This window comes from Pseudophryne corroboree, chromosome 7 (genome assembly GCF_028390025.1).
Source record: "Pseudophryne corroboree isolate aPseCor3 chromosome 7, aPseCor3.hap2, whole genome shotgun sequence".
NCBI lineage: Eukaryota > Metazoa > Chordata > Amphibia > Anura > Myobatrachidae > Pseudophryne > Pseudophryne corroboree.
Genome location: NC_086450.1, coordinates 391517754 through 391544713, shown reverse-complemented (window position 1 = coordinate 391544713; position 26960 = coordinate 391517754). Strand labels below are relative to the sequence as shown.

The 26960-nt window shown below is 45.7% G+C and overlaps 1 protein-coding gene across 5 annotated transcripts in view; it reads left to right on the top strand.

Annotated features, from left to right (window-relative positions):
- Positions 1-26960, top strand: part of MAD1L1 (mitotic arrest deficient 1 like 1) — a 1517492-nt gene that overhangs the window by 721695 nt on the left and 768837 nt on the right. For all 5 annotated transcript variants that reach the window (XM_063934609.1, XM_063934611.1, XM_063934608.1 and 2 more), the window contains exon 13: positions 10882-10938. In XM_063934609.1, coding sequence (XP_063790679.1) covers positions 10882-10938 — 57 coding nt within the window. The remainder of the gene's footprint in view (positions 1-10881; positions 10939-26960) is intronic.

Here is a 26960-nt window from a genome sequence, read left to right as displayed (position 1 = left end):
TGTGTCCCCTCCGCTTTCACTCTGCTGAAGGTGATAAACGTAAGAGGGTCAGAGGTTCCGGCGATCCTCATTGTTCCGGTCTAGCCAAGGAGGGCTTGGTATCCAGTTCTTCAAGATTTATTCATAGAAGATCCTTGGCCTCTTCCTCTTCAGGAGGAACTCTTACATCGAGATCGGGGCGTGTATCAGGGCTTACCGCGGCTGCGTTTGACGGCATGGCGGTTGAACGCCATATCCTAGTCTGAATGGGTATTCCCAGTGTGGTCAGTTCCACACTTCTTTAGGCTAGAAAGGCAGTATAGGCGAAGCCTTACCACAGTATTTGGCGTAAATATGTTCTTAGTGTGAATCTAAGAAGGTTCCTGCGGAAGTCTTTCAGCTGAGTCAGTCTTCTCCGGGTTTTCGGTGTTGATCGAAAACCTGCCTATTTTGATGTCTGTGGTAACTTCAACATTGGTTGATTCTACGTCGTTCGATGTAGTCAGGGCTTTGAAGATTTATGTCACCAACTGGGCTCAGTTTGGGGTAAAAGAGACTCTGTTTGTCTGGTATGATCCCAGCGTGCTTGGGGTGCCTGCGTCTCTGCAGTCTGTTACACGCTGGATCTGTGATACGATTCAGCGTGCTAGTTTGCGGCTGGATTGCCGTGACCGAAGTCGGGGGAGACCTATTCTACTAGGTAAATGGGCTCTTCTTGGGCGGATGCCCGAGGTGTCTCGGCGGGTTACCTTTGCCGAGCGGCTACTTGGTCGGGTTTCAAACACCTTTGCTAAGCTCTACAAATTTGATACCCTGGCTAATGGGGACCTCATGTTTGCTCAAGCGGTTCTGCAGAGTCGTCCGCACTCTCCCGCGAGTTCTGGAGCTTTGGTATAGACCCCATGGTCCTTTTGGAGTCCCCAGCATCCTCTAGGACGTAAGAGAAAATAGGATTTTAGTTCCTACCGGTAAATCTTTTTCTCCTAGTCCGTAGAGGATGCTGGGCGCCCGTCCCAGTGCGTACTGTCTGCAGTTATTGATTTTGGTGGCACTTTCTGGTATTTCTTATCTGTCACGCTATTGCTGACGTTGTTCATGCCATGGCATGTGGTTTCTTGTTATTGGTTGGGTTGACACACAGGTTGTTACATATTCTCTCAGCATATGGCTGTATGTTTATCATACCATGGGCTGGTTTTCTGTTGAAGGCCATGTATTGCGGTATGTTGGGTGTGAGCTGGTATAACACTCACTGTGTTTAAATTATAAATTCTTTCCTCGAAATGTCCATCTCTCCTGGGCCAAGTTTTCTAACTGAGGTCTGGAGGAGGGGCATAGAGGGAGGAGCCAGTTCACACCCAGTTTGAGTCTTTATAGTGTGCCCAGGCTCCTGCGGATCCATCTATACCCCATGGTCCTTTTGGAGTCCCCAGCATCCTCTACGGACTAGGAGAAAAGGATTTACCGGTAGGTACTGTAATCCTATTATTTCTATCCCAGATTTACCGATCCCGACTGTTAATGATTGGGGAATTGAGATTTTAAACTTTTTTAATATTCCCGATTTCCACAACTCGCCCACCAGGGAAAATTGCAGCAGTTGTGCTGTTATGGGAAATAGCAGCAATTTGTCTTTACTCTGTGCTGACTGAGCCAGAAATAAATGTGATGCATGCTTAGGATCAATGTGGTAACTGCAACTCTTGCTTCTAGATTTTTTCTGTTCAAACAATATGGTCTCCTATCCAAATATGACAGTAGTGGGTATGTTAGAGTAGGACATCTTGAGTAGGTGATGATATTATTTATTTTAATATATTTTATATATATATATATATATATATATATATATATATATATATATATATTAGCCTTGTGATGAGTTCACTGATGGCATACTGTAACTAAAAATAATGATTTGTGTAGACTTGAGGCCCCCCTTCCCCCTCCACACATCCGAAGGTGATTTAGGCTATGGTGCCGCCCCCATCCTTCCTACTCCACCTCTGTATGTGCAGTAACACAGCTGGGGGGGTTGCAAAGCAGATAGGACCAGTAATCATGCCAGTTGAGAATACTTTTTCGTCACTTTCCCTCAGTTCTCTTCAGCCTCATCTCACATGTTTCTGCAGCCCCCCCCCTTCTGTCTCTCCAGCTCCAGCCCTTCTCCTGTCTCTCCAGCCCCCCCTTCTGTCTCTCCAGCTCCAGCCCCCCCCCTTCTGTCTCTCCAGCTCCAGCCCCCCCTCCACTTCTTCTGTCTCTCCAGCTCCAGCCCCCCCCCTCCCCTTCTCTCTCTCCATCTCCAGCCCCCCCTTCTGTCTCTCCAGCCCCCCCCATCTGTATCCCAGCTCCAGTCCCTGCAACCTCTTACCTTCTCTTGTGTCTTATGGATGTTGCCCCTGTATCTGACAGCTGTATGGCACATGTTTTTTGTTACGCGCGCCTTTTATTATTAATAATGATTAAAAAAAAACTATAATTTTTTTTTTTTATTTCTTAGTACCAGGCTTCCCGACCTGGGACCCCACGCCACAGTGATCCATCTACACATCCATTGGCATGCCTCTCGTTCTGTCAGGGCCAGTCCCGGGAACCCCACCCTGAGGGCGGCCCTGCTTCCACCTTTATGTTGAGAAGTGTGCTTGGGTCTTGCACTGCATAATTGAGGTCATGTTTTCATTGGGCCTCCCCAAGCAAAGTCCTCAACTTTATGCTTATGTCATTTGTCTGCTTCAGACTATGGATTCAATGGTCCTATAGGAACATAGAATTTGAAGACCGATAAGAACCGCTTGACCCATCTAGTCTGCCCATGTACATACACACTTACATACTAGGGTTAATTGTTTGTTGGAAGCCAATTAACCCACCAGTATATTTTTGGATTGTGGGAGGAAACTGGAGTACCCGGGGGAAACCCACACAAGTACAGGGAGAATATACAATCTCCACACAGTCAGGGCCAAGTTGTTAATCGAACCCATGACCTTGTGAGCCCATGAGCAGCATAGAGATGGTGTCCCTTTAGGAGAGACTCCCATAGTTCAAGGTAAAGGAGGAGCTTGAATGTTAAAAGATTTTATTAGAAGGATGGATTAAACCTTTAAATTGCCGCTGTTTTTGCCTCTTTCATAAATGTGTAGCAATGACCCCCATCTTTTCAGCCTATACTTTATTTTTCTATTGCCAAAGCCTCTTGTAATTATACATGTAGAGAGATATTTTAGGAAGTATTTATCATGTAGCACTTTAATAAACCAGACACATCAAGTGGTATGTATTGGTTACATTTCCAGCTCAATCAAAATTGATTATTGTATTTTTAGGCAGGTCGATTAGCATGTTGATGTCGCTTTATGTTAATGATCTGATCTGACAAGGTGAATTGTGCCTTGGAATGCTTGTCCTAAATGTACATCGATAGTCCAGTAAGACAGACACTGCCTGGGTTTGATTGCTTACTAATTGCACATTTGCATCTGCATTAAAATGGCCAGTAAACACTTGTGAGCGCTGGAAGAGAACATGTTAAGAATAGCGATTCGCCATTACAAATCTGCATCACAAATCAGACCTGTAACTCTAATTTGCTATGTACTAAATGTTTCATTTCTGCACTGCGCCTGCTCGCTGCAGAGCCACTGAAAACACTGATAATAAATCTGCACTAAACCCTTGAGGTCTTGCAAACACATCTAGATGGGACATTTTGTCAATGCGCTTATAACAAAGCAGTGTTTTGTACTGAGAGCTCATAGTAATGATTGCAAAATAGGTTGTGCCACGTTCTAAAACTAGATGCACCCTTAAAAACTGTAAATTTCTTTGGGGAGATTGAGACCGTAAGAAACCATCCAATTTTTACTATGCTTTGCGGTGTCACCCCGTATCCACTAGATGACCTAGGGGGCAGGACGTTCCCCGGCAAAGTGAAAGACTTGATATGTACAGTACTATAGAAAAAGAACAACTGCACAGATTATCTTGATACTCTCTTCAATGTTGTTCAATTCGGATATGAAGAGATGCCACTTACTATCATAGTGTGTACACTCCAGAGAGCAGAAAAAGGGTAGCTATAAGTTGCACAGGTCAAGTTAAAATATAAAACATAACTTTTATTAATGATAAATAAAATCATAGAAATTCCTACAAAACAACCCCCCAATAGACATTAAAAAATGCCCCCCCCCCCCCCCCAATAGACATTAAAAAAACGCTATTTTGTGCTGAGGGGGCGTGACCTCACTAAATGGGCGTGGCTTCACTAAAGTAAAGTCTCGCAGGAAAAGACTACCTTACACCCTAGTTTGTGACCCTGCAACAACAGACCTCAGCCACCTGGAAATAGAAAAACATTCCACCTTATTAAGCCCCACACAGTAATGCCCGTTGCTCCATATAATGCCATACACCGCAATGCCCGTGATACATTATGCCCTACAGTAAAGCTTCTAATTACTTTTAAATTACCTGCTTGTTGCCAGGGGTGTCATGCTCGTTACCAGGGGTTTCACATGCTGGGTGTCACGCTTGTTGCCAGGGTTTTCATGCTCTTGGATCCTTGCTTGTTGCCAAGGGTAATACTCTGCTAGGGTGGCGGAGTTTCGTGGAATGATGCGGTTGCATCGTGACGTAATGACGCACCCGTATCATTCCGCGAAACTCTGCCTCCCCCTAAGCGACTACTAGGGAGTAGGGGGAGCAGGATAGGGGACCTAAAGTGCCACGGCGGGCACCCCGTACGGTCGCATAGCTCGCCCACCACAAGAAATGGCAATGACCATCCTATATAATAAAATGCTAACGCTGCTACTAACCTCTACTAGATTGTGCTCGACAGAGCAATTAAAGTGTTGCTCTATTTGGGAGCACAGAGCCGCCGATGCTGACATTACTGTTACGATGTTCCGTCATTTTGATGGACTGGTAACTTGTATAATATATGGTATGTAGACATCAGACTATTGTAGCCTTGATTAGTGGCTCTATAAATCATGTATAATCCAATTGTGCATGTTATTTAGGTTATGCTGCATTCAGATCGCAAATGCCGGATCCTACCCGGTAAGAGAAACGTGTACTTACCGGGTGGGATCCGGCATTTGCGCTCCGTTGCTGGCTTTCCGACCCGGCAATATACCGGGTCGGTTGCCATAGCAGCGGAGGGCGCAGCAGGGGCGAGGGTGGAGGCGGCGCTGGGAGATGAGCTCATCTCCTGCGCCGCCTCTCCCTATGCTGTGAATGGGAGCCGTGTCGCATCGGAACGGCTCCCATTCACACTGCGCCTGACCCGGTAATCAACCTAATAACCCTTCTTTTTTACCGGGTTGAATTACCGGGTCAGGCGACCCGCTGATTCTGAAAAGGAGCTTTCACATCGCACACTGACCCGTTTCGACACGGCAATATGCCGTGTCGATACCGGGTTTTTAGTGCGATGTGAAAGGGGTATTAGTGATTTACTCAATACCATGTGGTATAAGTAAGCATTGAGCCTCTTCATATTGTGACATATAACCCCTGACTATTTCTTTCTTTTGTTTTAAACTATTTTCTTTCTTTTGTTTTTATGTGTTTGTTTTGTGAGGTTTTCTATGATTTTATTAGTCATTAAGAAAAATTATGTTTTATATTTTAACTTGACTTGTGTACTTTGCAACTACTGTTTTCTGTTCTTGGGAGTGAGGTCCATAACACTAATACTGTTTGTTTTTCTTGTTAGTCTTTTTCCGGGTAGACAAAATGGCTTTGTATTTCTGTATTGAGGAGACTGGTTCATTGTTTATTTGGGTAGCTTAAAAATATAAAGCTTGCCACTGGAATGTTGAAGAGATTACTGTAACCTTCTCAGATAAGCAAATCTTTATTTATGGGCAGTCCTGCAACCTTTCTTCTTGTATATGGTTTCATGCTGTTTCCTCCTCTCTGTTCTCTACTATATCTTCGTCCTTTTAGCACCTCTGCTCTTTCTCATCAGTCTCTCTCTCCTCGTAATGCATGTGTTTCCTATGCATTTTTCATGCGTTAGCTTGGATTCCACTTTGTTAAAAAGAATGCTGCTTAAAATCCATGAAAAATGTATGTTTGTCCCAGTGGTAATGCACATCACTGATCTAAATGTAATAGTGGCTGAGACCCTTCTGCCCTGCTCATTTGGATTCCAGGACACACCTATGTTAAATAGTGCGAGGAAACGCTCAATGGGGGTCATTCTGAGTTGTTCGCTCGCAAGCTGCTTTTAGCAGCTTTGCACACGCTAAGCCGCCGCCTACTGGGAGTGAATCTTAGCTTATCAAAATTGCGAACGAAAGATTAGCAGAATTGCGAATAGACACTTCTTAGCAGTTTCTGAGTAGCTCCAGACTTACTCGGCATCTGCGATCAGTTCAGTCAGTTTCGTTCCTGGTTTGACGTCCCAAACACACCCAGCGTTCGCCCAGACACTCCTCCGTTTCTCCAGCCACTCCCGCGTTTTTCCCAGAAACGGTAGCGTTTTTTCACACACTCCCATAAAACGGCCAGTTTCCGCCCAGAAACACCCACTTCCTGTCAATCACATTATGATCACCAGAACGAAGAAAAAACCTCGTAATGCTGTGAGTAAAATACCTAACTGCATAGCAAATTTACTTGGCGCAGTCGCACTGCGGACAATTGCGCATGCGCATTAGCGACTAATCGCTCCGTTGCGAAAAAAAAATAACGAGCGTACAACTCGGAATGACCCCCAATATATGTAGCAAACACAAATATTACCTTTTATTTCAAAGTGTCATATAAAATATAATATATTTGTATTCCCACTTCCCATCTCCTAAAAATGCTACAGAACTGCCACTTTTAAAATCTTTACTCTCCTCCTTAAACAGGGGTAGTTGGTAGGGGATGTGGTTATGTGACTGGCCACTATACAGACGCCCGAATCCCGCCTGGTGGAAAGCCTAACAGTCGGCATGCCGACAGGGTCTGTTCTCACTCGCGGGTGTCCACAAAACCCATATAGTGGGAATAGAACCTATGGCGAACACAGCAAGCCACCGAGCCCGCTGCGTGGTGAGCGCGGTGATCCCACAAGGGGTTTCATTCTGCTTGCCCCCCCCCCCACGACATTCTAAACACTGGGATCCCGGCGTCGGTATGGAGACCAGCGATCTACCAACTGCCGGTCACCCATACTTAACCCTATATATACAAATGTAGTCCTGTGTCGTACATATGTGTGCTGACACACTGTCTTATGTCAAAGGTTTCGAAGTCTTCACTTAACAGTATATAATATTTTTGGAGGTAGGCTTAAATTCTTACTGATGTAATCAGTGTACCACCGTAACAGTTGCGACCAGTATCCCCACTCATTTCTCCTTACACCTAAAAGAGGTGTGCAGAAGAGTGACCAAAGATTGCCTACCATAAATAGTAATGTGCATCCCAATCAAAGGTAAGGTAATATAGCTTTCTTCACGTACAATATATTATTAAACTTTGGTCCACAGCGCCATACAGAGGGCAAGAATAACACATTAGTTGGTGTAACAGTACAATATGGTGTATGCAAAAGCAAATAACACTACAACTCTCAGCACAGCTTGTTATCCGAAGTGGCACAAAGGGGAATATTCTTTGCAAGGTGAAACCTGTACCCATAAGCTAGGTCGCAACTCAAGGCTTAGAGGCACTGTAAGTGCTGTGACACAAAGAAATTTCTTGCATCAACAGTGGCAGTCTGAGATGAGCGTCAGGGTGCCAAGTGTGCCCCGGGCCAGTGCACTTTTAGTTTTACAGGACCACTCGCGGCCGAGCTCTGCATATATGTGACTGGCTGCAGGTGGGGGGATGGGCAGCAGGTAGAACATCAGCTGCTGCGGATACACCGTCCCGTCCATTCTCACTGTGCAGTGTGCTATAATTACAATCAGAGTATTCCAGCAGGTGACAGGTCTGCCTCTCTTAGCTCCTTTTCCTAGTCTGATGGCAGCTGCTGTCAAGCAATAGGAAGGAACAGCAATAGAAACACACTAAAGTAAATCAGGTAATTTTGCTGCCAAGTTAAAGGTGGGAGAAAGGAGTGCAGTAGGATGGACATTTAAGGGAAGTGGTAGTGCCGTGAAAGGGTCATTGGGAGTGCCATGCGGGGCCATAACTATAGTGGTGCGGTCAATGCCTTGCACATAGCACATATGCCCTTTGGGCGGAACTGGCTCCATCCACCCATGATCCCCACTGTGTGTGCCGCTGCACTGCCCGCTACAATGTATAATAGTGGTGTGCCTGGCTCATTCATTGCTACTAGTTTTACAGTGTTTGCAGGGAATGGGAGAGATGTCATCATCACTCTCCTCTCAATGCTTCAAAAGTGACATACTTGGGCTTGTGAGGAGCTATCACCTGTGTACGGCTGGGCAGTTAGTGTAAGTGATTAAAGTAATTAATTTAGAAGAGAGAGAGCCAGGAGGGGGATATTTTCTACTGTGGGTGTGTGGCTTAATGTGTAAAGGGAGGGGGGAGGGGAGTTCTACCATTTGGCATAATGTAATTTGGAGGTTTACTATGTGTGTATCATAATGGTAGATGCTAGAATCAAGTGGGCTAAGGGACCTTTTCCGTAAGGGGGAGGAGTTACGACGCAAGGGGGAGGTGCTAGGCCAGCGGGATAGTTCCTCTACTATCCACGCCACCAACTATTACCTTTAGTAATTAGGTGGTGAGCGAAGCGAGCCACCGTGCCCGAAGCGTGGTGAGCGTACTTTTCGGGTACCCTGTTCGCCCGTAGCTCCTCCCCCTGGTGACGTAGCTCCTCCCCTCAATACGTCACAAGGTCCCTTCAGCCCCTCCGATATAGAACCAACCGTATCATAATGTGTAAGGGGTGGTGGTCTACCATGTGGCATAATGTACAAAGGAGGATGGGGTTCTGTGTGGTCATCATGTGTAAGGGGCATTAGTACTGTGTGGGCATAATGTGTAAGGTGCACTGCTTCTGTGTGGAATGTGTAAGGTGCATCACTACTGTGTGTGTGTATAAGGAACACTACTGTGTAGTGTAATGTAAATAAGAGGCAGCAATGTGAATTGGGGGTATTAAAGCAACCACGCCACTTTCAAACATGAACACACACTTTTTTGGGGGTGGAGAGGGAGGGGCTGTCCCTATTTAAAATATATGGAGGGGGGCACCAATGCTCTTTCTGTCATAGGGCACCAAAATGTCTACTTCTGGTGCTGTGGGTTGAAGATTGAAGTTGCTGGGGGCCGGAGAGAGTGCTGTGAGGTGGACATTTAAGCTGTTGTGGGAGTGGAGAATGACTGTGAGGTGGGGCATTGAAGGGACTAGGGAGAGTACTGTGAGGTAGACAGTGAAGGGGTCTGTAGGAATGCTGTGAGATAAACACTGGTGGGGGGGTGCTGTAATATGAACAGTGAAGCAGAAGGGGAACTGTGAGGCTAAAGTTGAGGGGAGTGGGAAATTGGTGGGTTAGTTGCTGTGAGGGCAGGAAACAAGAGTAAGAGACCGTGTTTTTGCATTTAATTTAACATCAATGTAATTGTTGCTCAAAAAGCCCCCCACATTTAATGTAACTAAATACAACAAATGGATAGATGTGTGACAACTCATATCCGTTAGGTTGCATCCCTCTGTTCTGTATTTGCTTGTAAGAGTGATAGTGACTTTCTGTGCAGACGTTTCAGTACCATATGTATGGTTCTTGGAGCAAAGAGAAATAAAAGAAAATGGAAATGTTTTCCCTAGTTTTACCTGTTTTACCTAGTTTCACAAAAGTATTATATGAAAGAAAAAAAAATGCAAAATACTTTGCTACTTACCATGCAGTTTATTTTTTGATCCAAGCCATCAAATGAGGACATGGAATAGACCTGGCATACTCTTTCCTGCTGCAGATTTCAGTTAGTTTTCTGTGTTGGAGCTCTAATTCAGACATTTAATGGGATCTACTTTTCTGTGACGCACCAAATTTTTGACAAGTTTACAGTCCCTTTATTTGCATCCTATAGACTTACTGTGCCAGTTGCTGATAATTGTATATATTAGTACTTGTGTTAGTGTTCCTTTGCTTTATTAGAATTAGCTGCGAGGGAGGTTTAGATAAACTGGGAATACATAATGAAAATATTCTCAACTGAAACTCTTGATAACGCTTTCTAAGCTCTTATTGTCTAATGCCAGAAATTAACGTTCAAATAAAGCAGACTTCAAATGTATTTCTGAATATTTCAGAGGCTTGGTAATTGGCCCAAAACTGTTTTTGTTTCCTTCCATATCGATAGAAGCCGCTTCTTTTATGTGCAGTTCAGAATCCTCATTAGACCAAAATCTTCCGGCATTCCGAATCCTACTTAAAAGATAAATTGACTAGTTAAATGCACAGTAATGAAAATGAATTTGCTGCGGCACTTATTTATATGTGAGCTTATCAATCTTTACAATAAAACCTCGATGGGAAGAAGTAAATACACCTAGAAACATTTGTACAATGAGTCTTCCGATAAGATGGTTGTTTTGTCTAACTAACATAATGGATGTTAAATGGTTTTAATCCCCTTTCTAATGATTTTATTTTTTTAATTAATGTTCTATTTTTGGCAGACCTATTTATTTTTTCCCACTTGATCTTATACAATATGGCTTTCGAGATGATGATACCACATTGATGGAAATATGGCTTATTAAAGATTAGTAATTGAAAATAAAGAAAAGCGTAGCTCATTGTGCGTTGGTTTGGTTGGTCCTTTGCTCTGCCATTTTCTGCTCTGTAATGGGGGCGTTAGGCTGTAGGTCCCCTGATCCATATGTTACAATTGGTCTAGGTGTTGTATGTTTGATATGTGCTCACCTAGATACTATGGGGATCTCCTGATGTGCTCTTTCTGTTAATGTCCTAGACGCAGCTGTCTCAAGCTTTGGAAGAATCAGGGACACAGAAGCAAAGAGCGGAAATTGTGAGTATGGAATAAACTTAATAAAATGGATTGTTATGTTTACTTTGTATCATACAATAGTTCTATATGACTTTACTGGTCCTGTCTTAGAACTAGTATGCGTTTCCTTTTGTAATTCTCTTGCTTCTCAGAACTTACATACCTAACATTTGAAGAGGCAAGTGAATTTTATTTTTTTAATGGATGAAGGTGTTATTACTGTACCTATCGATTTATAGTAACATTTCCATATGTAGTGACTATAATGTAAGATTCATGTGAATTTATAAAGTGAAAATTAGTAAGTATTCTAAAAATTTACCTTGAAGTCTTAATCTCTGTTTTTTCTAAACATAATACCTTCATCTACTCACCTCTTCATTCAACCTGTGCACTGCACAGCATTTACATTCATTACTTGGAAGTGTTTATCCCTTGGGAGTTCACTTCCCTTATATTTATCCCTTGGAAGCGCATTCACAATACAGTTGTCTCTTTGTAGCATATCCCACCCCCTTTCCGCCATGTCATATGTCACACCAGAGTGGGCCCCTTCCCCGACATTTGTCCCTTTTGTAGTATGCTTCCCTTACGTTTGTCCCTTTGTAGACTGTGCCCCTTAATTGTATCCCGTTGTAGCTCACCCCTATACGTTTATCCCTTTTCTCTAGCATCCATAAGGGATATTGAGGACAGATTAGTATGATAGGATACAGACAGGTCCAAAGGAGCCAGTGCACTTTAAATTTCTTCAACTTCCTCCCCTCTATGCCTCCTCCTACAGCTCAGTTTAGAAAAAAGTGCCATCAGGAGAGAATGCGCACTCTGCAAGCTCCAGAGTTTTTCTTCAAATTCTTTTAAACTTTTATTTCTTTCGGGATGCTGTTTGGGCAACAGCATACCTGCGCCATGTGAGTTGGGGGGGGGGGGGGCGGTCACCGGCCTCTTGAGGTGCAGAGCCGCTTCCCCGCTGGCAGGACTACAGTCCTGAGGGGCTGTTTGTTCAGCAAGGCATTCCGCACACCCCTAACTCTGCCTGAAGGTGAAATCAGTGGTGAGTACAAACCGGGGGCCCAGCTAGGGGGTCCCCCGGTTCACTGTTTGGCAGAAGCGCGGGTGAGGCGTACGGGTCCCTCCTGGGGGGGGACCCGCTGTGGCCCCTCCGTGAGACTGGCTAATATACCTTGTACCAAGCATTTATGTGAGGCTACAAACACTTAGAAGATATGGCCAGTATAAAGATTACACAGTAGCTCCAGGCTCCATGGCGGGAGGGGGCGGAGCTACATCAGAGCGGGCTTAGCAGCGTTTTGGCGCCTTCCTCTGCATAAGCAGCAGCTTCACACAGCACGGTCACACGCTGGATCACTGGTACCAGGTGTAGAGGGGAAGAGATGCTATATTGTGCACAAACATCATCCCACTGAGGGAATTTCAAAGACAGTCTCACTGTGTTTATATGTTTATGTGAAACACTGACAGCCTCAATGGGACTGTGCAGCGTTGGGTGCGCTGGTGTCCTCTCTCCTGTGTCTCCTCTCACATGCAATAGTGCAGGCTGGTATTGTATTTCAGGCTGTGTTGTATGTGTATTATACTTGTTTTTCTTTTTCACAATGGTAAAACAGATGTTATGCGGTGTGTGTAATGCTAGATTTTCCCACTAGCTCATCTGGCTCAATTTCATGTGAGCAGTGTAGTCAGTCATCACAAAATGCTGATAATGTGGGGGAGAGTCAAGAGCCTTCCTGGCTGGGGGCAATAAAAACTATGATGTCTGATATGTCATCTCAACTCACTGCAAATGCCAATAAGACTCGGAACTGCAACAAGCAGTGAAAAATCTAGCTGCTAAACATCCCCCCCCTTCCCACTACAGGTCCACAAAAACGTGCTTTACCTGCCCTTCTGTCAGATACTGATGATGATATACAGGATGATGTGGACCCCATAAACGGGTATTCCACCCCTACACTGTGTATTGAACCCCTCAGTTTGGCTATTCAGGATGTGTTAAAGCTCCCCCTGGAGGATGCTAATAATCAGCAGTCATTTTTCCTCCCACAAGACAAACTGACGGTCACATTTCCTGACTCCAAGGAATTGGATGATTTATTTAAAATAACCTGGAAGAATCCAGATAAGAAATATCAGGTGTCCAAACGGTTTTTGCATACATTCCCATTTTTTCCTGAAGGCAGGAAATTCTGGGAAAAGTCTCCAGCAGTAGGCGTCTCAGTCTCTCACCTTTCTAAAAAGGCGGTACTCCCTGCTCCGGGCTCCTTTACGGTAAAGGACCCGGCAGATTGGAAAATTGAGACCACTCTGAAATCTATCTACACTGCTGCAGGTGTAGCTCAAAGACCGGTCATTGCAGGTTGCTGAATGACACATGCAATTCATTCCTGGGCTACTCAAATTCAGGAAAGTCTTTCGGGTTATATGACCTTAGTTACTTTGGTAACTTTCCTAAAACACATTCTGGACACGACAAGAGTCCTCTGTGACTCCCTTAAAGAGATTGGCAATATTAATGCTAGGACCACGGCTATGGCTGTGTCTGCGCACAGAGCCATATGGTTGCGTCAGTGGATTGCTGATGCTGACTCCAAACGTAATGTGGAATCTCTTCCCTTCACGGTGAATGGCTCTTTGGAGGTGAATTGGACACATGGATTTCCAAAGCTACTGCTGGGAAATCCACGTTTCTCCCTTCGGGAGCTCCGCCTGCTAGGCGTACCTACCCGGGACCGTCTACTCAGTCCTTTCGGTCCTACAGATTTCGCACTAGGGCCAGGGGGGCCTCCGACACAACTAGAGGCTGCAGAGGTAAACCTAAGAAACCAGCCGTTGCCGTATCTCAGGACCAGGACACCAGTTCTGCTTTCGCAAAGACTTCAGCATGATGGTGCCCACCCACCCTGAGGGTATCTCATGGTGGGAGCTTGGTTACGTCACTACAGCCACATCTGGGACAGTTCCTGCCAAGATGCTTGATTAAGGGACCTTGTCTCTCAGGGTTACAAGCTGGCGTTCGACGGTGCTCCTCCCCAACGATTTTTCAAATCAGGCTTACCAGCTTTGGAAAATATGCGTGGTACGCTACTACTGGCCGTAAAAAAGCTGGTCCAGTCCCAGGTCATTGTTCCAGTACCCCTACAACAACGAGGACAGGGTTACTACTCCAGTCTATTCGTAGTACCAAAACCAGACTGGTCTGTGAGACCCATTCTGAATCTGAAATCCTTGAATGTTTACCTGAAGGTTTTCAAGTTCAAGATGGTATCTTTGAGAGCAGTGATCGCAGGCCTGGAACAACGGGAATTCCTAGTGTCCCTGGATATCAAGGACGCTTACCTCCATATACCAATTTGGCCTCATCAGGCCTATCTGCGGTTCGCCCTACTTGAACGATCACTACCAGTTTCAGGCGTTACCCTTCGGTCTGTCTACAGCTCCGAGGGTGTTCCCGAAGGTGATTTCTGAAATAATGATTCAGCTCAGGGTCCAGGGGGTCAACGTAATTCCATTCCTGGACTATCTCCTGATAAAAGAGAGTTCCAGTGAGCTTCTATTGCTCCATATAGATCGCACTGTCCAACTTCTGTCTCACCATGGGTGGATTCTCAATCTGCAGAAGTCCCACCTGGAACAGTCTCAGCAGATCCTGTTTCTGGGGATGCTCCTGGATACGGTAGCACAGAAAGTGTTCCTCCCAGAGGAAAAATTGAGAACACTTCAAGAAATGGTTCGCATGGTGCTCCGACCTGCTCGAGTTTCCATTCATCTTTGCATAAAATTGTTGGGAAAGCTGGTGGCCTCATACGAGGAGATACAGTCCGGAAGGTTTCATGCCAGACCGTTCCAACTGGATGTACTGAACAAGTGGTCCAGTTCCCATCTTCAGATGCACCGGATGATTCAGTTGTCACCCCAGGCCAGGATTTCACTCCTGTGGTGGCTACAGTCTTCCAACCTGCTGGAAGGCGTTGCTTTGGGATTCAGGATTTGATCCTCCTCACGACAGAAACGAATCTAAGAGGATGGGGAGCTGTCACCCAGAGGGCGCAGTTCCAGTGCAGGTGGTCTGCTCAAGAAGCCCTCCTTCCGATCGAGTGTAGTATGGTTTGCCGGCGGTCGGGGTCACGGCGACCAGCATACCAGCGCCGGAAACCTGACCGCCGGCATATCGACAGCTGGGCGAACGCAAATGAGCCCCTTGCGGGCTCGCTGCGCTCGCCACGCTGCAGGCACGGTGGCACGCAACGCTCTGATTCAGGCCTGCCCTCTACTCCGGGATCGGGCGATCCAGGTTCAGTCGGACAATGCCACGGCTGTGGCGTACATCAATCGACAAGGAGGGACAATAAGCAGAGCCTGCATGCGAGAAGTGTCAAGAATACTCTTCTGGGCAGACAGAAATGCAAAAGCACTATCCGCAATCTTCATTCCAGGGGTGGACAACTAGGAAGCGTACTTCCCCAGTCGCCACCATCTCCACCCAGGGGAGTGGGGACTACACCCTCAGGTGTTTCAGCAGATTGACAGGTGGGGTTGCCCACAGATCGACACAATGGCCTCTCGCCTCAACAAAAACCTTTGTTGCTATTTCTTGCGAACCAGAAACCCTCAGGCGAGCGCAGTGGATGCGCTGACAATGCCTTGGTCTTACCAGCTGGTCTACCTATTTCCTCCGATTCCATTGATCCCCAGGGTACTCAAGAGGATCAGGCATCACGGAGTGCAGGTAATCCTGATTACCCCGGATGGCCCCGAAGAGCGTGGTATGTGGCTCTTCTGGACATGTCCGTAGAGGACCCTTGGCCTCTGCCGCTAAGAAGAGATCTTCTTCAGCAAGGACCGTTCGTCTATCCGGACTTACGGCGGCTTCGTTTGACAGCATGGAAGTTGATTTGAACATCTTGGCTCACAAAGGGCTTTCCAAAAAGGTCATTGCCACTATGGTGCAAACCAGAAAACCTGTGATGTCAAAACACTATCATATCTGGCGGAGATATGTCTCTGAGTGCGAGGAACGCACATATCCATCCGCGGAATTCCACTTGGGGAGATTCCTTCATTTCCTGCTGGCTGGAGTGGATAAAGGCTTACGTCTTGGATCCATTAAGGTCCAGATTTCATCTCTTTCCGTCTTCTTCCAGAAGAAGTTAGCTCTCCTGCTAGAAGTTCAGACCTTCTTGCAAGGGGTGCTTCACATACAACCTCCGTTTGTGCCGCCTGCGGCACCTTGGGATTTGGATGTGGTGTTAAGCTTTCTACAGTCCTCCTGGTTTGAACCTCTGATGATGGTAGAAGACAAGTACCTCACGTGGAAGACGGTGATGTTACTGGCCCTGGCTTCTGCTAGACACGTCTCAGAATTATTATTATCCTTTATTTATATGGCGGCACAAGGGTTCCGCAGCGCCCAATTACAGAGTACATATGCACATAATCAAAACAGGAAAACAGTGACTTACAGTTGAAGACAATATAGGACAAGTACAGGGCAACTAAGCATAACTGCACCAGTAAACGACATAGAGATAAGCTCCAGGTGGCCAAAAAACTGCGGGATTTGGGCAGTTGAGGATTATTAAAGTAAGAAAAGTATAAGCACATGAGGGAAGAGGGCCCTACTCGTGAGAGCTTACATTCTGAGGGGAGGGGTAGACAGACAGGGGTGACACAGATGGCGTACATAGAGATTTAGGGGCCTTATTGTGTAAAAGTCCCTAATTGATCTTTTATGAGGATAGAGTGGAGCTCAGGACTAGACAGCAGTTCCTGCCGAATGTGGTCTCGGCGTTTCACGTGAATCAACATATTGTGATTCCGTCCGGTTCTGACACTTCTGCTCTTCCGGAGGCATTGGATGCAGTGCGAGCCTTGAAAATTTATGTCAAGAGGACGGCTCAGATCAGAAAGACGGATTCCTTGTTCGTACTGTATGATGCACAGAAAAAGGGTTGCCCTGCTTCAAAGCAGTCTATTGGTCGTTGGATTCGGCTTACTATCCAACAGGCCTGTGTGTCGGTAGCCTTGCTTGTTCCACAGTCTCTGAAGGTTCACTCTACGAGATCAGTGAGGTCTTCTTGGGCGGCTGCCCGTGGATTTTCGTCCCTCTAACTGTGCCGAGCTGCTACCTGGTCGGGGAAGAAAACTTTTTTGTGAAGTTCTACAAATTTGAAACTCTGGCCAAAGAGTATACCCAGTTTGGCAGGCGGTGCTGCAGATGTCTCCGCACATTCCCGCCAGTTCTATAAGCTTTGGGACATCCCCATCGTACTAATGTGTCCCCAATATCCATTATGGATGCTAGATAAAATAGGATTTTAAATACCTACCGGTAAATCCTTTTCTCGTAGTCCATAAGGGATATTGGGCGCCCGCCTCTGTGCGGTGACTTTCTGCAGGTTCTTTTTTAAGTGTTACCTGTTCAGCTGTTGCTGTTGATGTTGCCAGCCATTACTGGCCCAGTTATGTTTTGGTGTGCTGGTGTGTAAATCTCACCTCTTATTATTATATTCCTTCTCTGAAGTATGTCATTCTCCTTTGGGCACTGTTTTACCTATAACTGCCTGTGGGAGGGGGCATAGAGGGGAGGAGCCAGCACACCCAGTTGAAGAAATTTGAAGTGCACTAGCTCCTTTGGACCCGTCTATACCCCATCGTACTAATCTGTCCCCAATATCCCTTATGGACTACGAGAAAAGTATTTACCGGTAGGTATTTAAAATCCTATTTTATAGCTCACCCCTTTACGATTATCCCTTTATAGCTCACCCCTTTACATTTATCCCTTTATAGCTCACCCCTTTACGTTTATCCCTGTGCAGCTCACCCCTTTACGTTTATCCCTTTATAGCTCATCCCTTTACGTTTATCCCTTTATAGCTCACCCCTTTACGTTTACTCCTGTGCAGCTCACCCCTTTACATATATCTCTTTGGTGCTAGAGCACCTTATATTTGACCAACGGAGCACACAGTGTATACTTCAGTGTTCAGGTCAGTGGTGCATGTCCGGCAATCATACAGTCAGTCTGCACATTGTCAGCCTGTATATGTCCACCTCTCTCTCTAGCGTTACATATAGAGTCAGGTGTGTAGCCAGAACTTTGTTGGCCTCATAGCAACCTTTTGAAAGGGCCCCTGTCTCAATGCTTCTAGAGCAGTGATGGCAAACCTTGACACTCCAGCTGTTGTTGAACTATACATCCCAGCAGTCCCTGCTACAGTTTTGCTATTTGGCCATGCTAAAACTGATGCAGGGCATGCTGGGATGTGTAGTTCAACAATAGCTGGAGTGTCAAGGTTAGCCATCACTGTTCTAGAGAGACACCTCTCTGCAACAGATGTTAATTTTATGCTCCATAATAGTGTCCTAGTTTATTTTTTTACCCCAGAGCAGTTCCCTAATTTTTAACAATAGTAGTGTTCTAGTTCACATTGGGGGAGATTCATATGTTAGGAAAAACCAGACTCACAACTGACTTTTCAATCTAATAGACAGGAAAAAACAGACACCCAACCCACTTTTCAAACATTTGAATCTCCCCCATTGTGTCACATTGTAGGGCTGTCAGTACACATTATGCAACACAGTACCCCCAATTCACATTATAACATACAGTGTTCCCAGTTCATGTTATGCTACATTACAGTGCTCCTAGTTCATAGTATGCCACACTATAAAGTCTCCACTTCATATTGTGCACATTGCAGGGCCCCAGTTCATATTATGCCACATTACAGTGCAACTAGTTCATATTATGATACACTATAGTGCCCCATTTCATGCTGTGCGACACTGCAGTGCTGCAGTTCATATTATAAAACATTTTAATGCCATCCAGTTCATTTTATACCAAATAACAATGAGCAGGTCCAGGAGCATACCTAGATATATTGTAGTCCCCAAGGCAAAAGGTTGTAAGGGCCCCTATGTATCACTCAATGGTGAAATTTTTTTCTAAAAAAACACATGTAACTGTGACAGCGGAGAGGGCCCCTCTCAGCTCCGGGCCCCATAGCAGCTGCACTCCCTGCACTTATGGTAGCTATGCCCTTGTATATAACACGTCACTGTGACCGGGAGAGTGGGCCCCTCTCAGCTCCGGGCCCCATAGCAGCTGCACTCCCTGCACTTATGGTAGCTATGCCCTTGTATATAACACATGTTACTGTGACAGGGAGAGTGGGCCCCTCTCAGCTCCGGGCCCCATAGCAGCTGCACTCCCTGCACTTATGGTAGCTATGCCCTTGTATATAACACATGTCACTGTGACAGGGAGAGTGGGCCCCTCTCAGCTCCGGGCCCCATAGCAGCTGCACTCCCTGCACTTATGGTAGCTATGCCCTTTTATATAACACATGTAACTGTGGCAGGGAAGGGGGCCCCTCTCAGCTCCGGGCCCCATAGCTGCACCCCCTGCACTTATGGTAGCTACTCCCTTGCATACAGTGTTATGGGGGAGTACGTAGCTCCTGAAACTCAAACCTTATCCATTAGTTTCTGATAGCTGTAAACCTGGATTCCCATTGATTGTACATAGGTTACTGTAAATCGTAGTTATGTAAAATCTCACATTCTCAACTGTAACCTCAGCCAATTTATCTTTTTTTTTCTTTTTGCAAAAGAATGAGGCTGCGTTGGTTAAGCCACTGCGGTTTGATCAAGGTCTGCCCTAGGGCTTTTTAGCTGTGCGGAGGAAGAGATTGAGATGCAGAATTGTATAGATTGCACAGTCTGTCATGTTTTCATTTGACTCTCATTTAGCTTAAGGTTCATGGGTATCCTCCAGGAGCTGCGTCTCTGCTAATGGCTCGTGCCCCAGGGAGTAAGGCGAGGATTCATTTTTCTGAAACATAACTTTAATTTGTTAGCTAGGAACAAAAAAAAAAAAAAATCTGGTTAATAATCTATACGGTAGATAAATTGTTAGGTAATTAGTCTCTCAGATTAATAAGTGGCCTGTCTTTTGTCAGTGTCATGTTAATCACTTTGCATCACTTTTTTTTCCCTATCATGATAAAGGTATCTTTTTTTTTTTTTTTTTTTTTTACATTGTGTGACAGTCTTGTGGAGCTTTGCATAGTATTCTGTAGGGCTTATTTATTTATTATTTATTTATTAACAGTTTCTTATATAGCGCAGCAAATTCCGTTGCGCTTTACAGTTGGACACAATGATAAAACAAAACTGGGTAATAAACAAACAGTCATAGAGGTAGGAAGGCCCTGCTCGCAAGCTTACAATCTATAGGGAAATGTATTGCATATTTGTCCACCGGATTGCAAAGGTTCTAGGTGGGTTGCATGATATATCACAGCAATGATGAACCATGGTCAGAAGGAAGGGAAAGTTAAGAAAGAGAAAATATGTGGAGGATATGTGCGGACTGTACAGTGGGGATACAATCGGATAGGAAAGCTTATGAAGGTTGAGTGAGCACTTCATACACGGTAAGCCTGGTTACAACAGCAGGCGGTGGTATAATAGATCTATAATGTCTAGTTAGACAGTCAGTAGGCCGACAATAGTGTACACTCTAAGCTTCTTTCGCAGGGTGCTGCGACCTGCCCCTTTTTTGAGTGACCGAATGCGCCCTGCCCACTTGTGCCCGCCCTGCTAGGGACTGCCTTCTTCCCCCCGCCGCGCTGTCACTTCTTCCCCCCGCCGCGCTGTCACTTCTTCCCTCCGCCGCGCTGTCACTTCTTCCCCACGCCGCGCTGTCACTCCCCCCCCCCCCCCCCCGCCGCGCTATCACTTCTCCCCCGCGCCGCGCTGATAGCTCTCAGCTGAAGGCGGAGACAGGGTCAGCGTGCAGTGGGGAGGAGCAGCCAATCAGAGCCTGCGGTGTCTCCCGCCAGTCCTCCGGCATGGTTTGATTCCCCCTCACCATGGCGCTGTGCGCTGACCTGGGCTCCGCCGTCAGCATCAAGAGACTGGCCCCGCTGACCCGGCACAGCGCCCTCCTCCGCAACGGTGAGTGCTGCTCTGCATCTGCCCTGTGCCCGTCCTCCCCTCCCTCCTACTGCTCTCTCCCTGGTGCAGTGTGCCTCAGTGCTCTCTCCCTGGTGCAGTGTGCCTCAGTGCTCTCTCCCTGGTGCAGTGTGCCTCAGTGCTCTCTCCCTGGTGCAGTGTGCCTCAGTGCTCTCTCCCTGGTGCAGTGTGCCTCAGTGCTCTCTCCCTGGTGCAGTGTGCCTCAGTGCTCTCTCCCTGGTGCAGTGTGCCTCAGTGCTCTCTCCCTGGTGCAGTGTGCCTCAGTGCTCTCTCCCTGGTGCAGTGTCCTCAGTGCTCTCTCCCTGGTGCAGTGTGCCTCAGTGCTCTCTCCCTGGTGCAGTGTGCCTCAGTGCTCTGCCTGGCGCAATGTGTATAACGTGCTCTGCCTGGCGCAATATGTATAACGTGCTCTACCTGGCGCAATATGTATAACGTGCTCTACCTGGCGCAATATGTATAACGTGCTCTACCTGGCGCAATATGTATAATGTGCTCTACCTGGTGCAGTGTGTATAAGAGGTTCTACCTGGTGCAATATGTATAAGTGGTACTATTGTGTGGTATAATGTGATTTGGTACTATTATGTGGTCACGTCCCTTCCCCACGAAACAACGCCCCGTGCCTTTGGCACGCACTGTCTATGCTTTCTCCTATAGGAATGGGAGCACCAAGCATTATAGTATGTACCTAATTTTGCCCTTCTAACTTAAAAATGTGCCCTCCCGAATCAAAAATGTGCCCTCCTACGACAATATATGTTCGAAATGTATTAGGTTGACAGGCTTAAAAGGTTTACAGTGGTTAAGGTCGACATGGTGAAAAGATCGACACAAAAATGGTCAATGCAAGCTTTCTTTGGCATGTATGTAGCCCTGTAAATAAATAAAGGCTCAGCAGGAGATACAAGAGGGTAACTGTTATCTGAGGACTACATTAAATATATCTATATATATGTACCAATATATAATATGTATTTAATGCATGTGTAAATATATAAAATATGTTCCATCTGTGTAAATGCCTGTGTAAATATATGAACTATAATCCAGCTGTTTAATGTAACCCTTGTACTATGTAGAGAGTTGCTGGTGGGGAATATGTACAGTAAATAGTAAATATGGTTCTGGGTAACGGGGCCCATTGGCATGAGCAGGGCTAAAGAGACTTTTCCAGAAGCCCTCGTGCCGACTATGGGTTGCCCGGATGAAGGGATCAGTTGAGGGGAGCGCGAGGGAGAAGCGGGAGAACGGGTCGCGAGAAAAATGACACTCTGAGGGAATCCCTGTGAGGCAGAGTTGCATTACCCGAGTCGCGGTATAGTCCGGCTACGGAACCCTCCGGTGCGTCCCTCCACATCGACAGAGAGAGAGTGAACAGACTTACCCGGGGAGATCTTCTACCGAAAGCAGGGTGTAAAGAGTGGATCGCAGGAAGCAGAGGCTCCGGTAAACAAAGCCGGAGAAAGGCGTGAGTACAGCCGTACGCGCAGCTCCAAGGACCCTTCCGACTGAACAGCTCAGAAGGCCTTTCCCTCCCACACCCTCAGGGCGCGGCTAAAAGTGCTCCACCTATCCGAGCAGGGTAACGGTAACACAAGACCAGAGAGGGACTGTATAAGGGAGGGCAGGAGGAGGTTTCCAGACTGTCATATAAGGTGATGGGTGGATCTTACCGGGACTGAGACACAGAAGGGGCCTCCTAATGAAGGGGATTGCGAATATTAAGGAGTATTGCAAGGAAGGGAATTTCCCATTATCAAAATAGCCAGTCTTATTGAATGACTATAGTACTGTCCTAAGAAAAGTGGCTGTTCATTATTGAAAGGAACCCTAATCTACAATCTTAAGAAAGCTAACGTCACAGTTATCATAAAGTACCTGACATTTATCATAAAGTATAATCACAGGGAGCTGAATATATCCTGAACCCTTCTAACCCTATTATTACCCAGTACAGCCATTATATCAAAATGGAAGACTGATCACATCTTATAATATCTCTAGCTGAGAGGAAGTAATAGAAGAAGACGAACAGCCCCTACTAATTTTAAGAAACAAGCAATGGATAATTTGTGTGAGAGGGATGGCCGTCCCAGATGCAGACTAAGTAATAAGTAACTACAGGGAAGCAGTTGCATATAATTTGCATCAACTACTAAAACACTGATTATATGAGTTCCAGTGACTATTACCCTTTAGCTCTACAATTCCCCATTGATTATATTGTATGCTCTGAACTGTATACTAATTGAATATCCCTTTCAGTTGAAAGATTGGACCACAATAGGGGTGAAAGGATCCTACGTGGTTGTCCCTAACTAAAGTAATTGGGGGAGAAAGATCCTAGAGTCGTTCGCTATCAATTACTCGGGATATAGATCTCTATTGAGAAATTCCCATTCATAAGTGGTGTTGACCAGTGTGGAATAAAGAGCAGAGGATTTTCGAGTTAATAACACTGACTATTATAAGGAAGGTTGGAAAAACAACAAAATCACACTTCACTGTGATAAAGAGGATTATTCTAGATGTACCTAGGTATCTAACTATAGGGAAGCCTGTAACTGTACTCTCAATCTGCCAAGACATAATCCTTGGGCTCCTAATAGGCCTTTGATACTCCCCGAACAGTATCCTAGTATAACCCTGAAAAAGACTATCCTGGAAAAGGTACAAAATAGGGTGTAACTATAAGTAACGCTACTATTAAGGTACCATAATCACAAGTACAGTCATCATTGAGTGAAGAATACCTCAGGAGTACAAAAGGTAAAACTGGGCCCCAACAGTGCACCAACGATAACCAACGGGTATACCCAACACATAATCTTGAGACTGCAGTGTGACTGATAAGATTATAGTAAGTGTATTGATAATCTATCTGATAAACCTAGTTAAACTAATTTGTTGTATGGTATAACAGGTAATAATTTATGTATAGGAATATATGTTGGTAAATTATATCTTTATTTTGCGGGTAATGATTTCAATTGCCTATACGAATTGGTAAGGTACCGTGAACCTAAAGTTAGGAAGTGTTTATTCTGTGAAGAAAAGAACATGAGAAGGTATTAAAGTACAATTAATAAATACTTACCGTTTAAGGGGACCAGTTGTCTCATTCATCTGAATATCCGAATCTGAAAAACAAACGAAGACACAACAGGTAAATTAAACATCTTAACCAACCCACACGAGACAGTAAATATAACACTACTTTCAACAGCTTTCCCAAGCAAGCCTGGGTTGGAACAATCACTGCTTGGGTGGAGGCACTCCGTCATATGTATTAAGTAACCCCGTGAGGTGAAATTGGGTTACATGTAGTCTAAATCTTGTATATTCAGTGTAATGTGGCCACCATCAGTACAAACGCATATCCTTGCAGGCTTTCTTCACTCACCCCGCTTCAGGCAAGGTGTCTCACTGCGCTTTGCTTACCACAGGTTACTGTTCCTAATAGATGTCCACGTGGATAGTAAATCAAGCAGATGTTGGCAAACTATGTGGTAAACCCCAAAAAACATGTCTGCTATTGTCATGGCAACCGTTTGCTCCTGTTGACTTTTGCTGGCACATACAGCATATGTATGTTTACTTTTATTTGAAAATTAAGTTATTTTTAATTGTAAAACTTTTTGAAGTTTGAATATATATTTAGAACTAAATCGGTCAATTCAAACTAAAAAAAATATATATATTTTTTCAATACAATATATTTTTTGTAAAAAAAAAATGTAGGTCTCTAAAATTAAAAATTTGTCCCTGAAGAGGTTAAGCACTGTCAACCTTTTGTACCTGTACACCTAATGAATTTCGACCATTTGGTGTCGACGTAATTGACTGTCGACCAATACACTGTCGTCGTATCATCCGGATACTGTTGCAGCATCAGGGTGCCCCACCTACAAAGGAGTATGGCACCGGAAAGTAGGGGGCGGTACTGGAGATACCAGCTATGTGTGTATATTTCCTTGTATCTTGCATAAAAGTATGCATGTAGCTAGAGATTTTTGGCTGTGAGTATTTTTAAAAATTTATCACCCTGGTCACTTTTTGCAGGAAACACAACATCACCGCAAATCACCATTTCTAATGGAATATTGCATTTTGTGTGTGCATTGCAGCGATCTTTGCAAGTTTTGTGAAGAGAGTTCACTTTTGCAAACTCGCATCTAATTGAACCGATACCTAAGGATATGTTACATATTTGTTGCAGTTTAATGCTTTCTTATAAATGCAAAATTTGACATGTCTGCATGAAGTTAGTTTTTACTTTGCCCTGGAGTAGGGATGACCCTATTCTTACCTTTCCTGGACAAGAGTGCTGCCTGTAAATTGATGTCCTGTCCCCTCGGTTGGACCAGCAGTACCCTAAGCTCCATTACCATGGCTTCAGCGGACACCCAAATTAATTTGCAACTCTGTTATATTTCTCTTACGTCCTAGAGGATGCTGGGGACTCCGTAAGGACCATGGGGTATAGACGGGCTCCGCAGGAGCCATGGGCACTATAAAGAACTTTAGAATGGGTGTGCACTGGCCACTCCCTCTATGCCCCTCCTCCAGACCTCAGTTAGATCCTGTGCCCAGAGGAGATTGGATGCACTACAGGGGAGCTCTCCTGAGTTTCTCTGATTAAAAGAATTTTGTTAGGTTTTTTATTTTCAGGGAGCCCTACTGGCAACAGGCTCCCTGCATCGTGGGACTGAGGAGAGAGAAGCAGACCTACTTAAGTGATAGGCTCTGCTTCTTAGGCTACTGGACACCATTAGCTCCAGAGGGATCGGAACGCAGGTCTCACCCTCGCCGTTCGTCCCAGAGCCGCGCCGCCGTCCTACTTGCAGAGCCGGAAGATAGAAGCCGGGTGAGTATTAGAAGAAAGAAGACATCACAGGCGGCAGAAGACTTCTGATCTTCACTGAGGTAACGCTGCACGCCATTGCTCCCACACACATCACACACATCACACACTGAGGCACGGATGGGTGCAGGGCGCAGGGGGGGCGCCCTGGGCAGCAATATAAAACTTCTAGGCTGGCATTTTAGTATATATGGGCTGCGGAGGCAATATATATACAAATCCCCCGCCAGTATTGTATTTTTGAGCGGAACCGAAGCCTGCCGCTGAGGGGGCGGAGCTTGATTCCACAGCACTAACCAGCGCCATTTTCTCCACAGCACACTGCAGAGAAGCTGGCTTCCCGGACTCTCCCCTGCTGAACACGGTGACAGAGGGCTTAAAAAGAGGGGGGGGGGGGGGGGCACTTAATTTGGCAGTGAAGGTATATTGAATAATAATAAAACGCTGTGTGTCTGGGAAATTGTTTTCCAGGGTCATTGGCGCTGGGTGTGTGCTGGCATACTCTCTCTCTGTCTCTCCAAAGGGCCTTATTGGGGGACTGTCTCCAGATTGGATATTTTCCTGAGTGTGTGGGGGTGTCAGTACGCGTGTCGGCATGTCTGAAGCGGAAGGCTCTTCTAGGGAGGAGGTGGAGCAAATGAGTGTGGTGTCTACGTCTGCAACGCCGACACCTGATTGGTTGGATATGTGGAATGTTTTAAATGCAAATGTGAATTTATTACATAAAAGGTTGGACAAAGCGGAGTCCAGGGAAAATACAGGGAGTCCATCCTTGCCTTTTACTATGTCACAGGGCCCTTCTGGGTCTCACAAGCGCCCGCTATCCCAAATAGCAGACACTGCCAGCTACAGCTAGTTCCCAGGAGCAGAAGTCCTCCCTGGCTTCTACTAAATCCACTGCATGACGCTGGGGCTCCTCTGAGGGAGGCTGCCCCAGTGGGGGCACGTCTTCGACTTTTCAGCCACGTCTGGGTTCAATCACAGGTGGATCTCTGGTCAATAGAAATTGTTTCCCAGGGTAACAAGCTGGAATTCGAAGATGTGCCTCCTTGCCGGTTTTTCAAATCGGCCCTACCAGCTTCTTCCCCAGAGAGGGAGGTAGTTTTAAGTGCAATTCAAAAACTGTGTCTTCAACAAGTGGTGGTCAAAGTTCCCCTGCTTCAACAGGGGA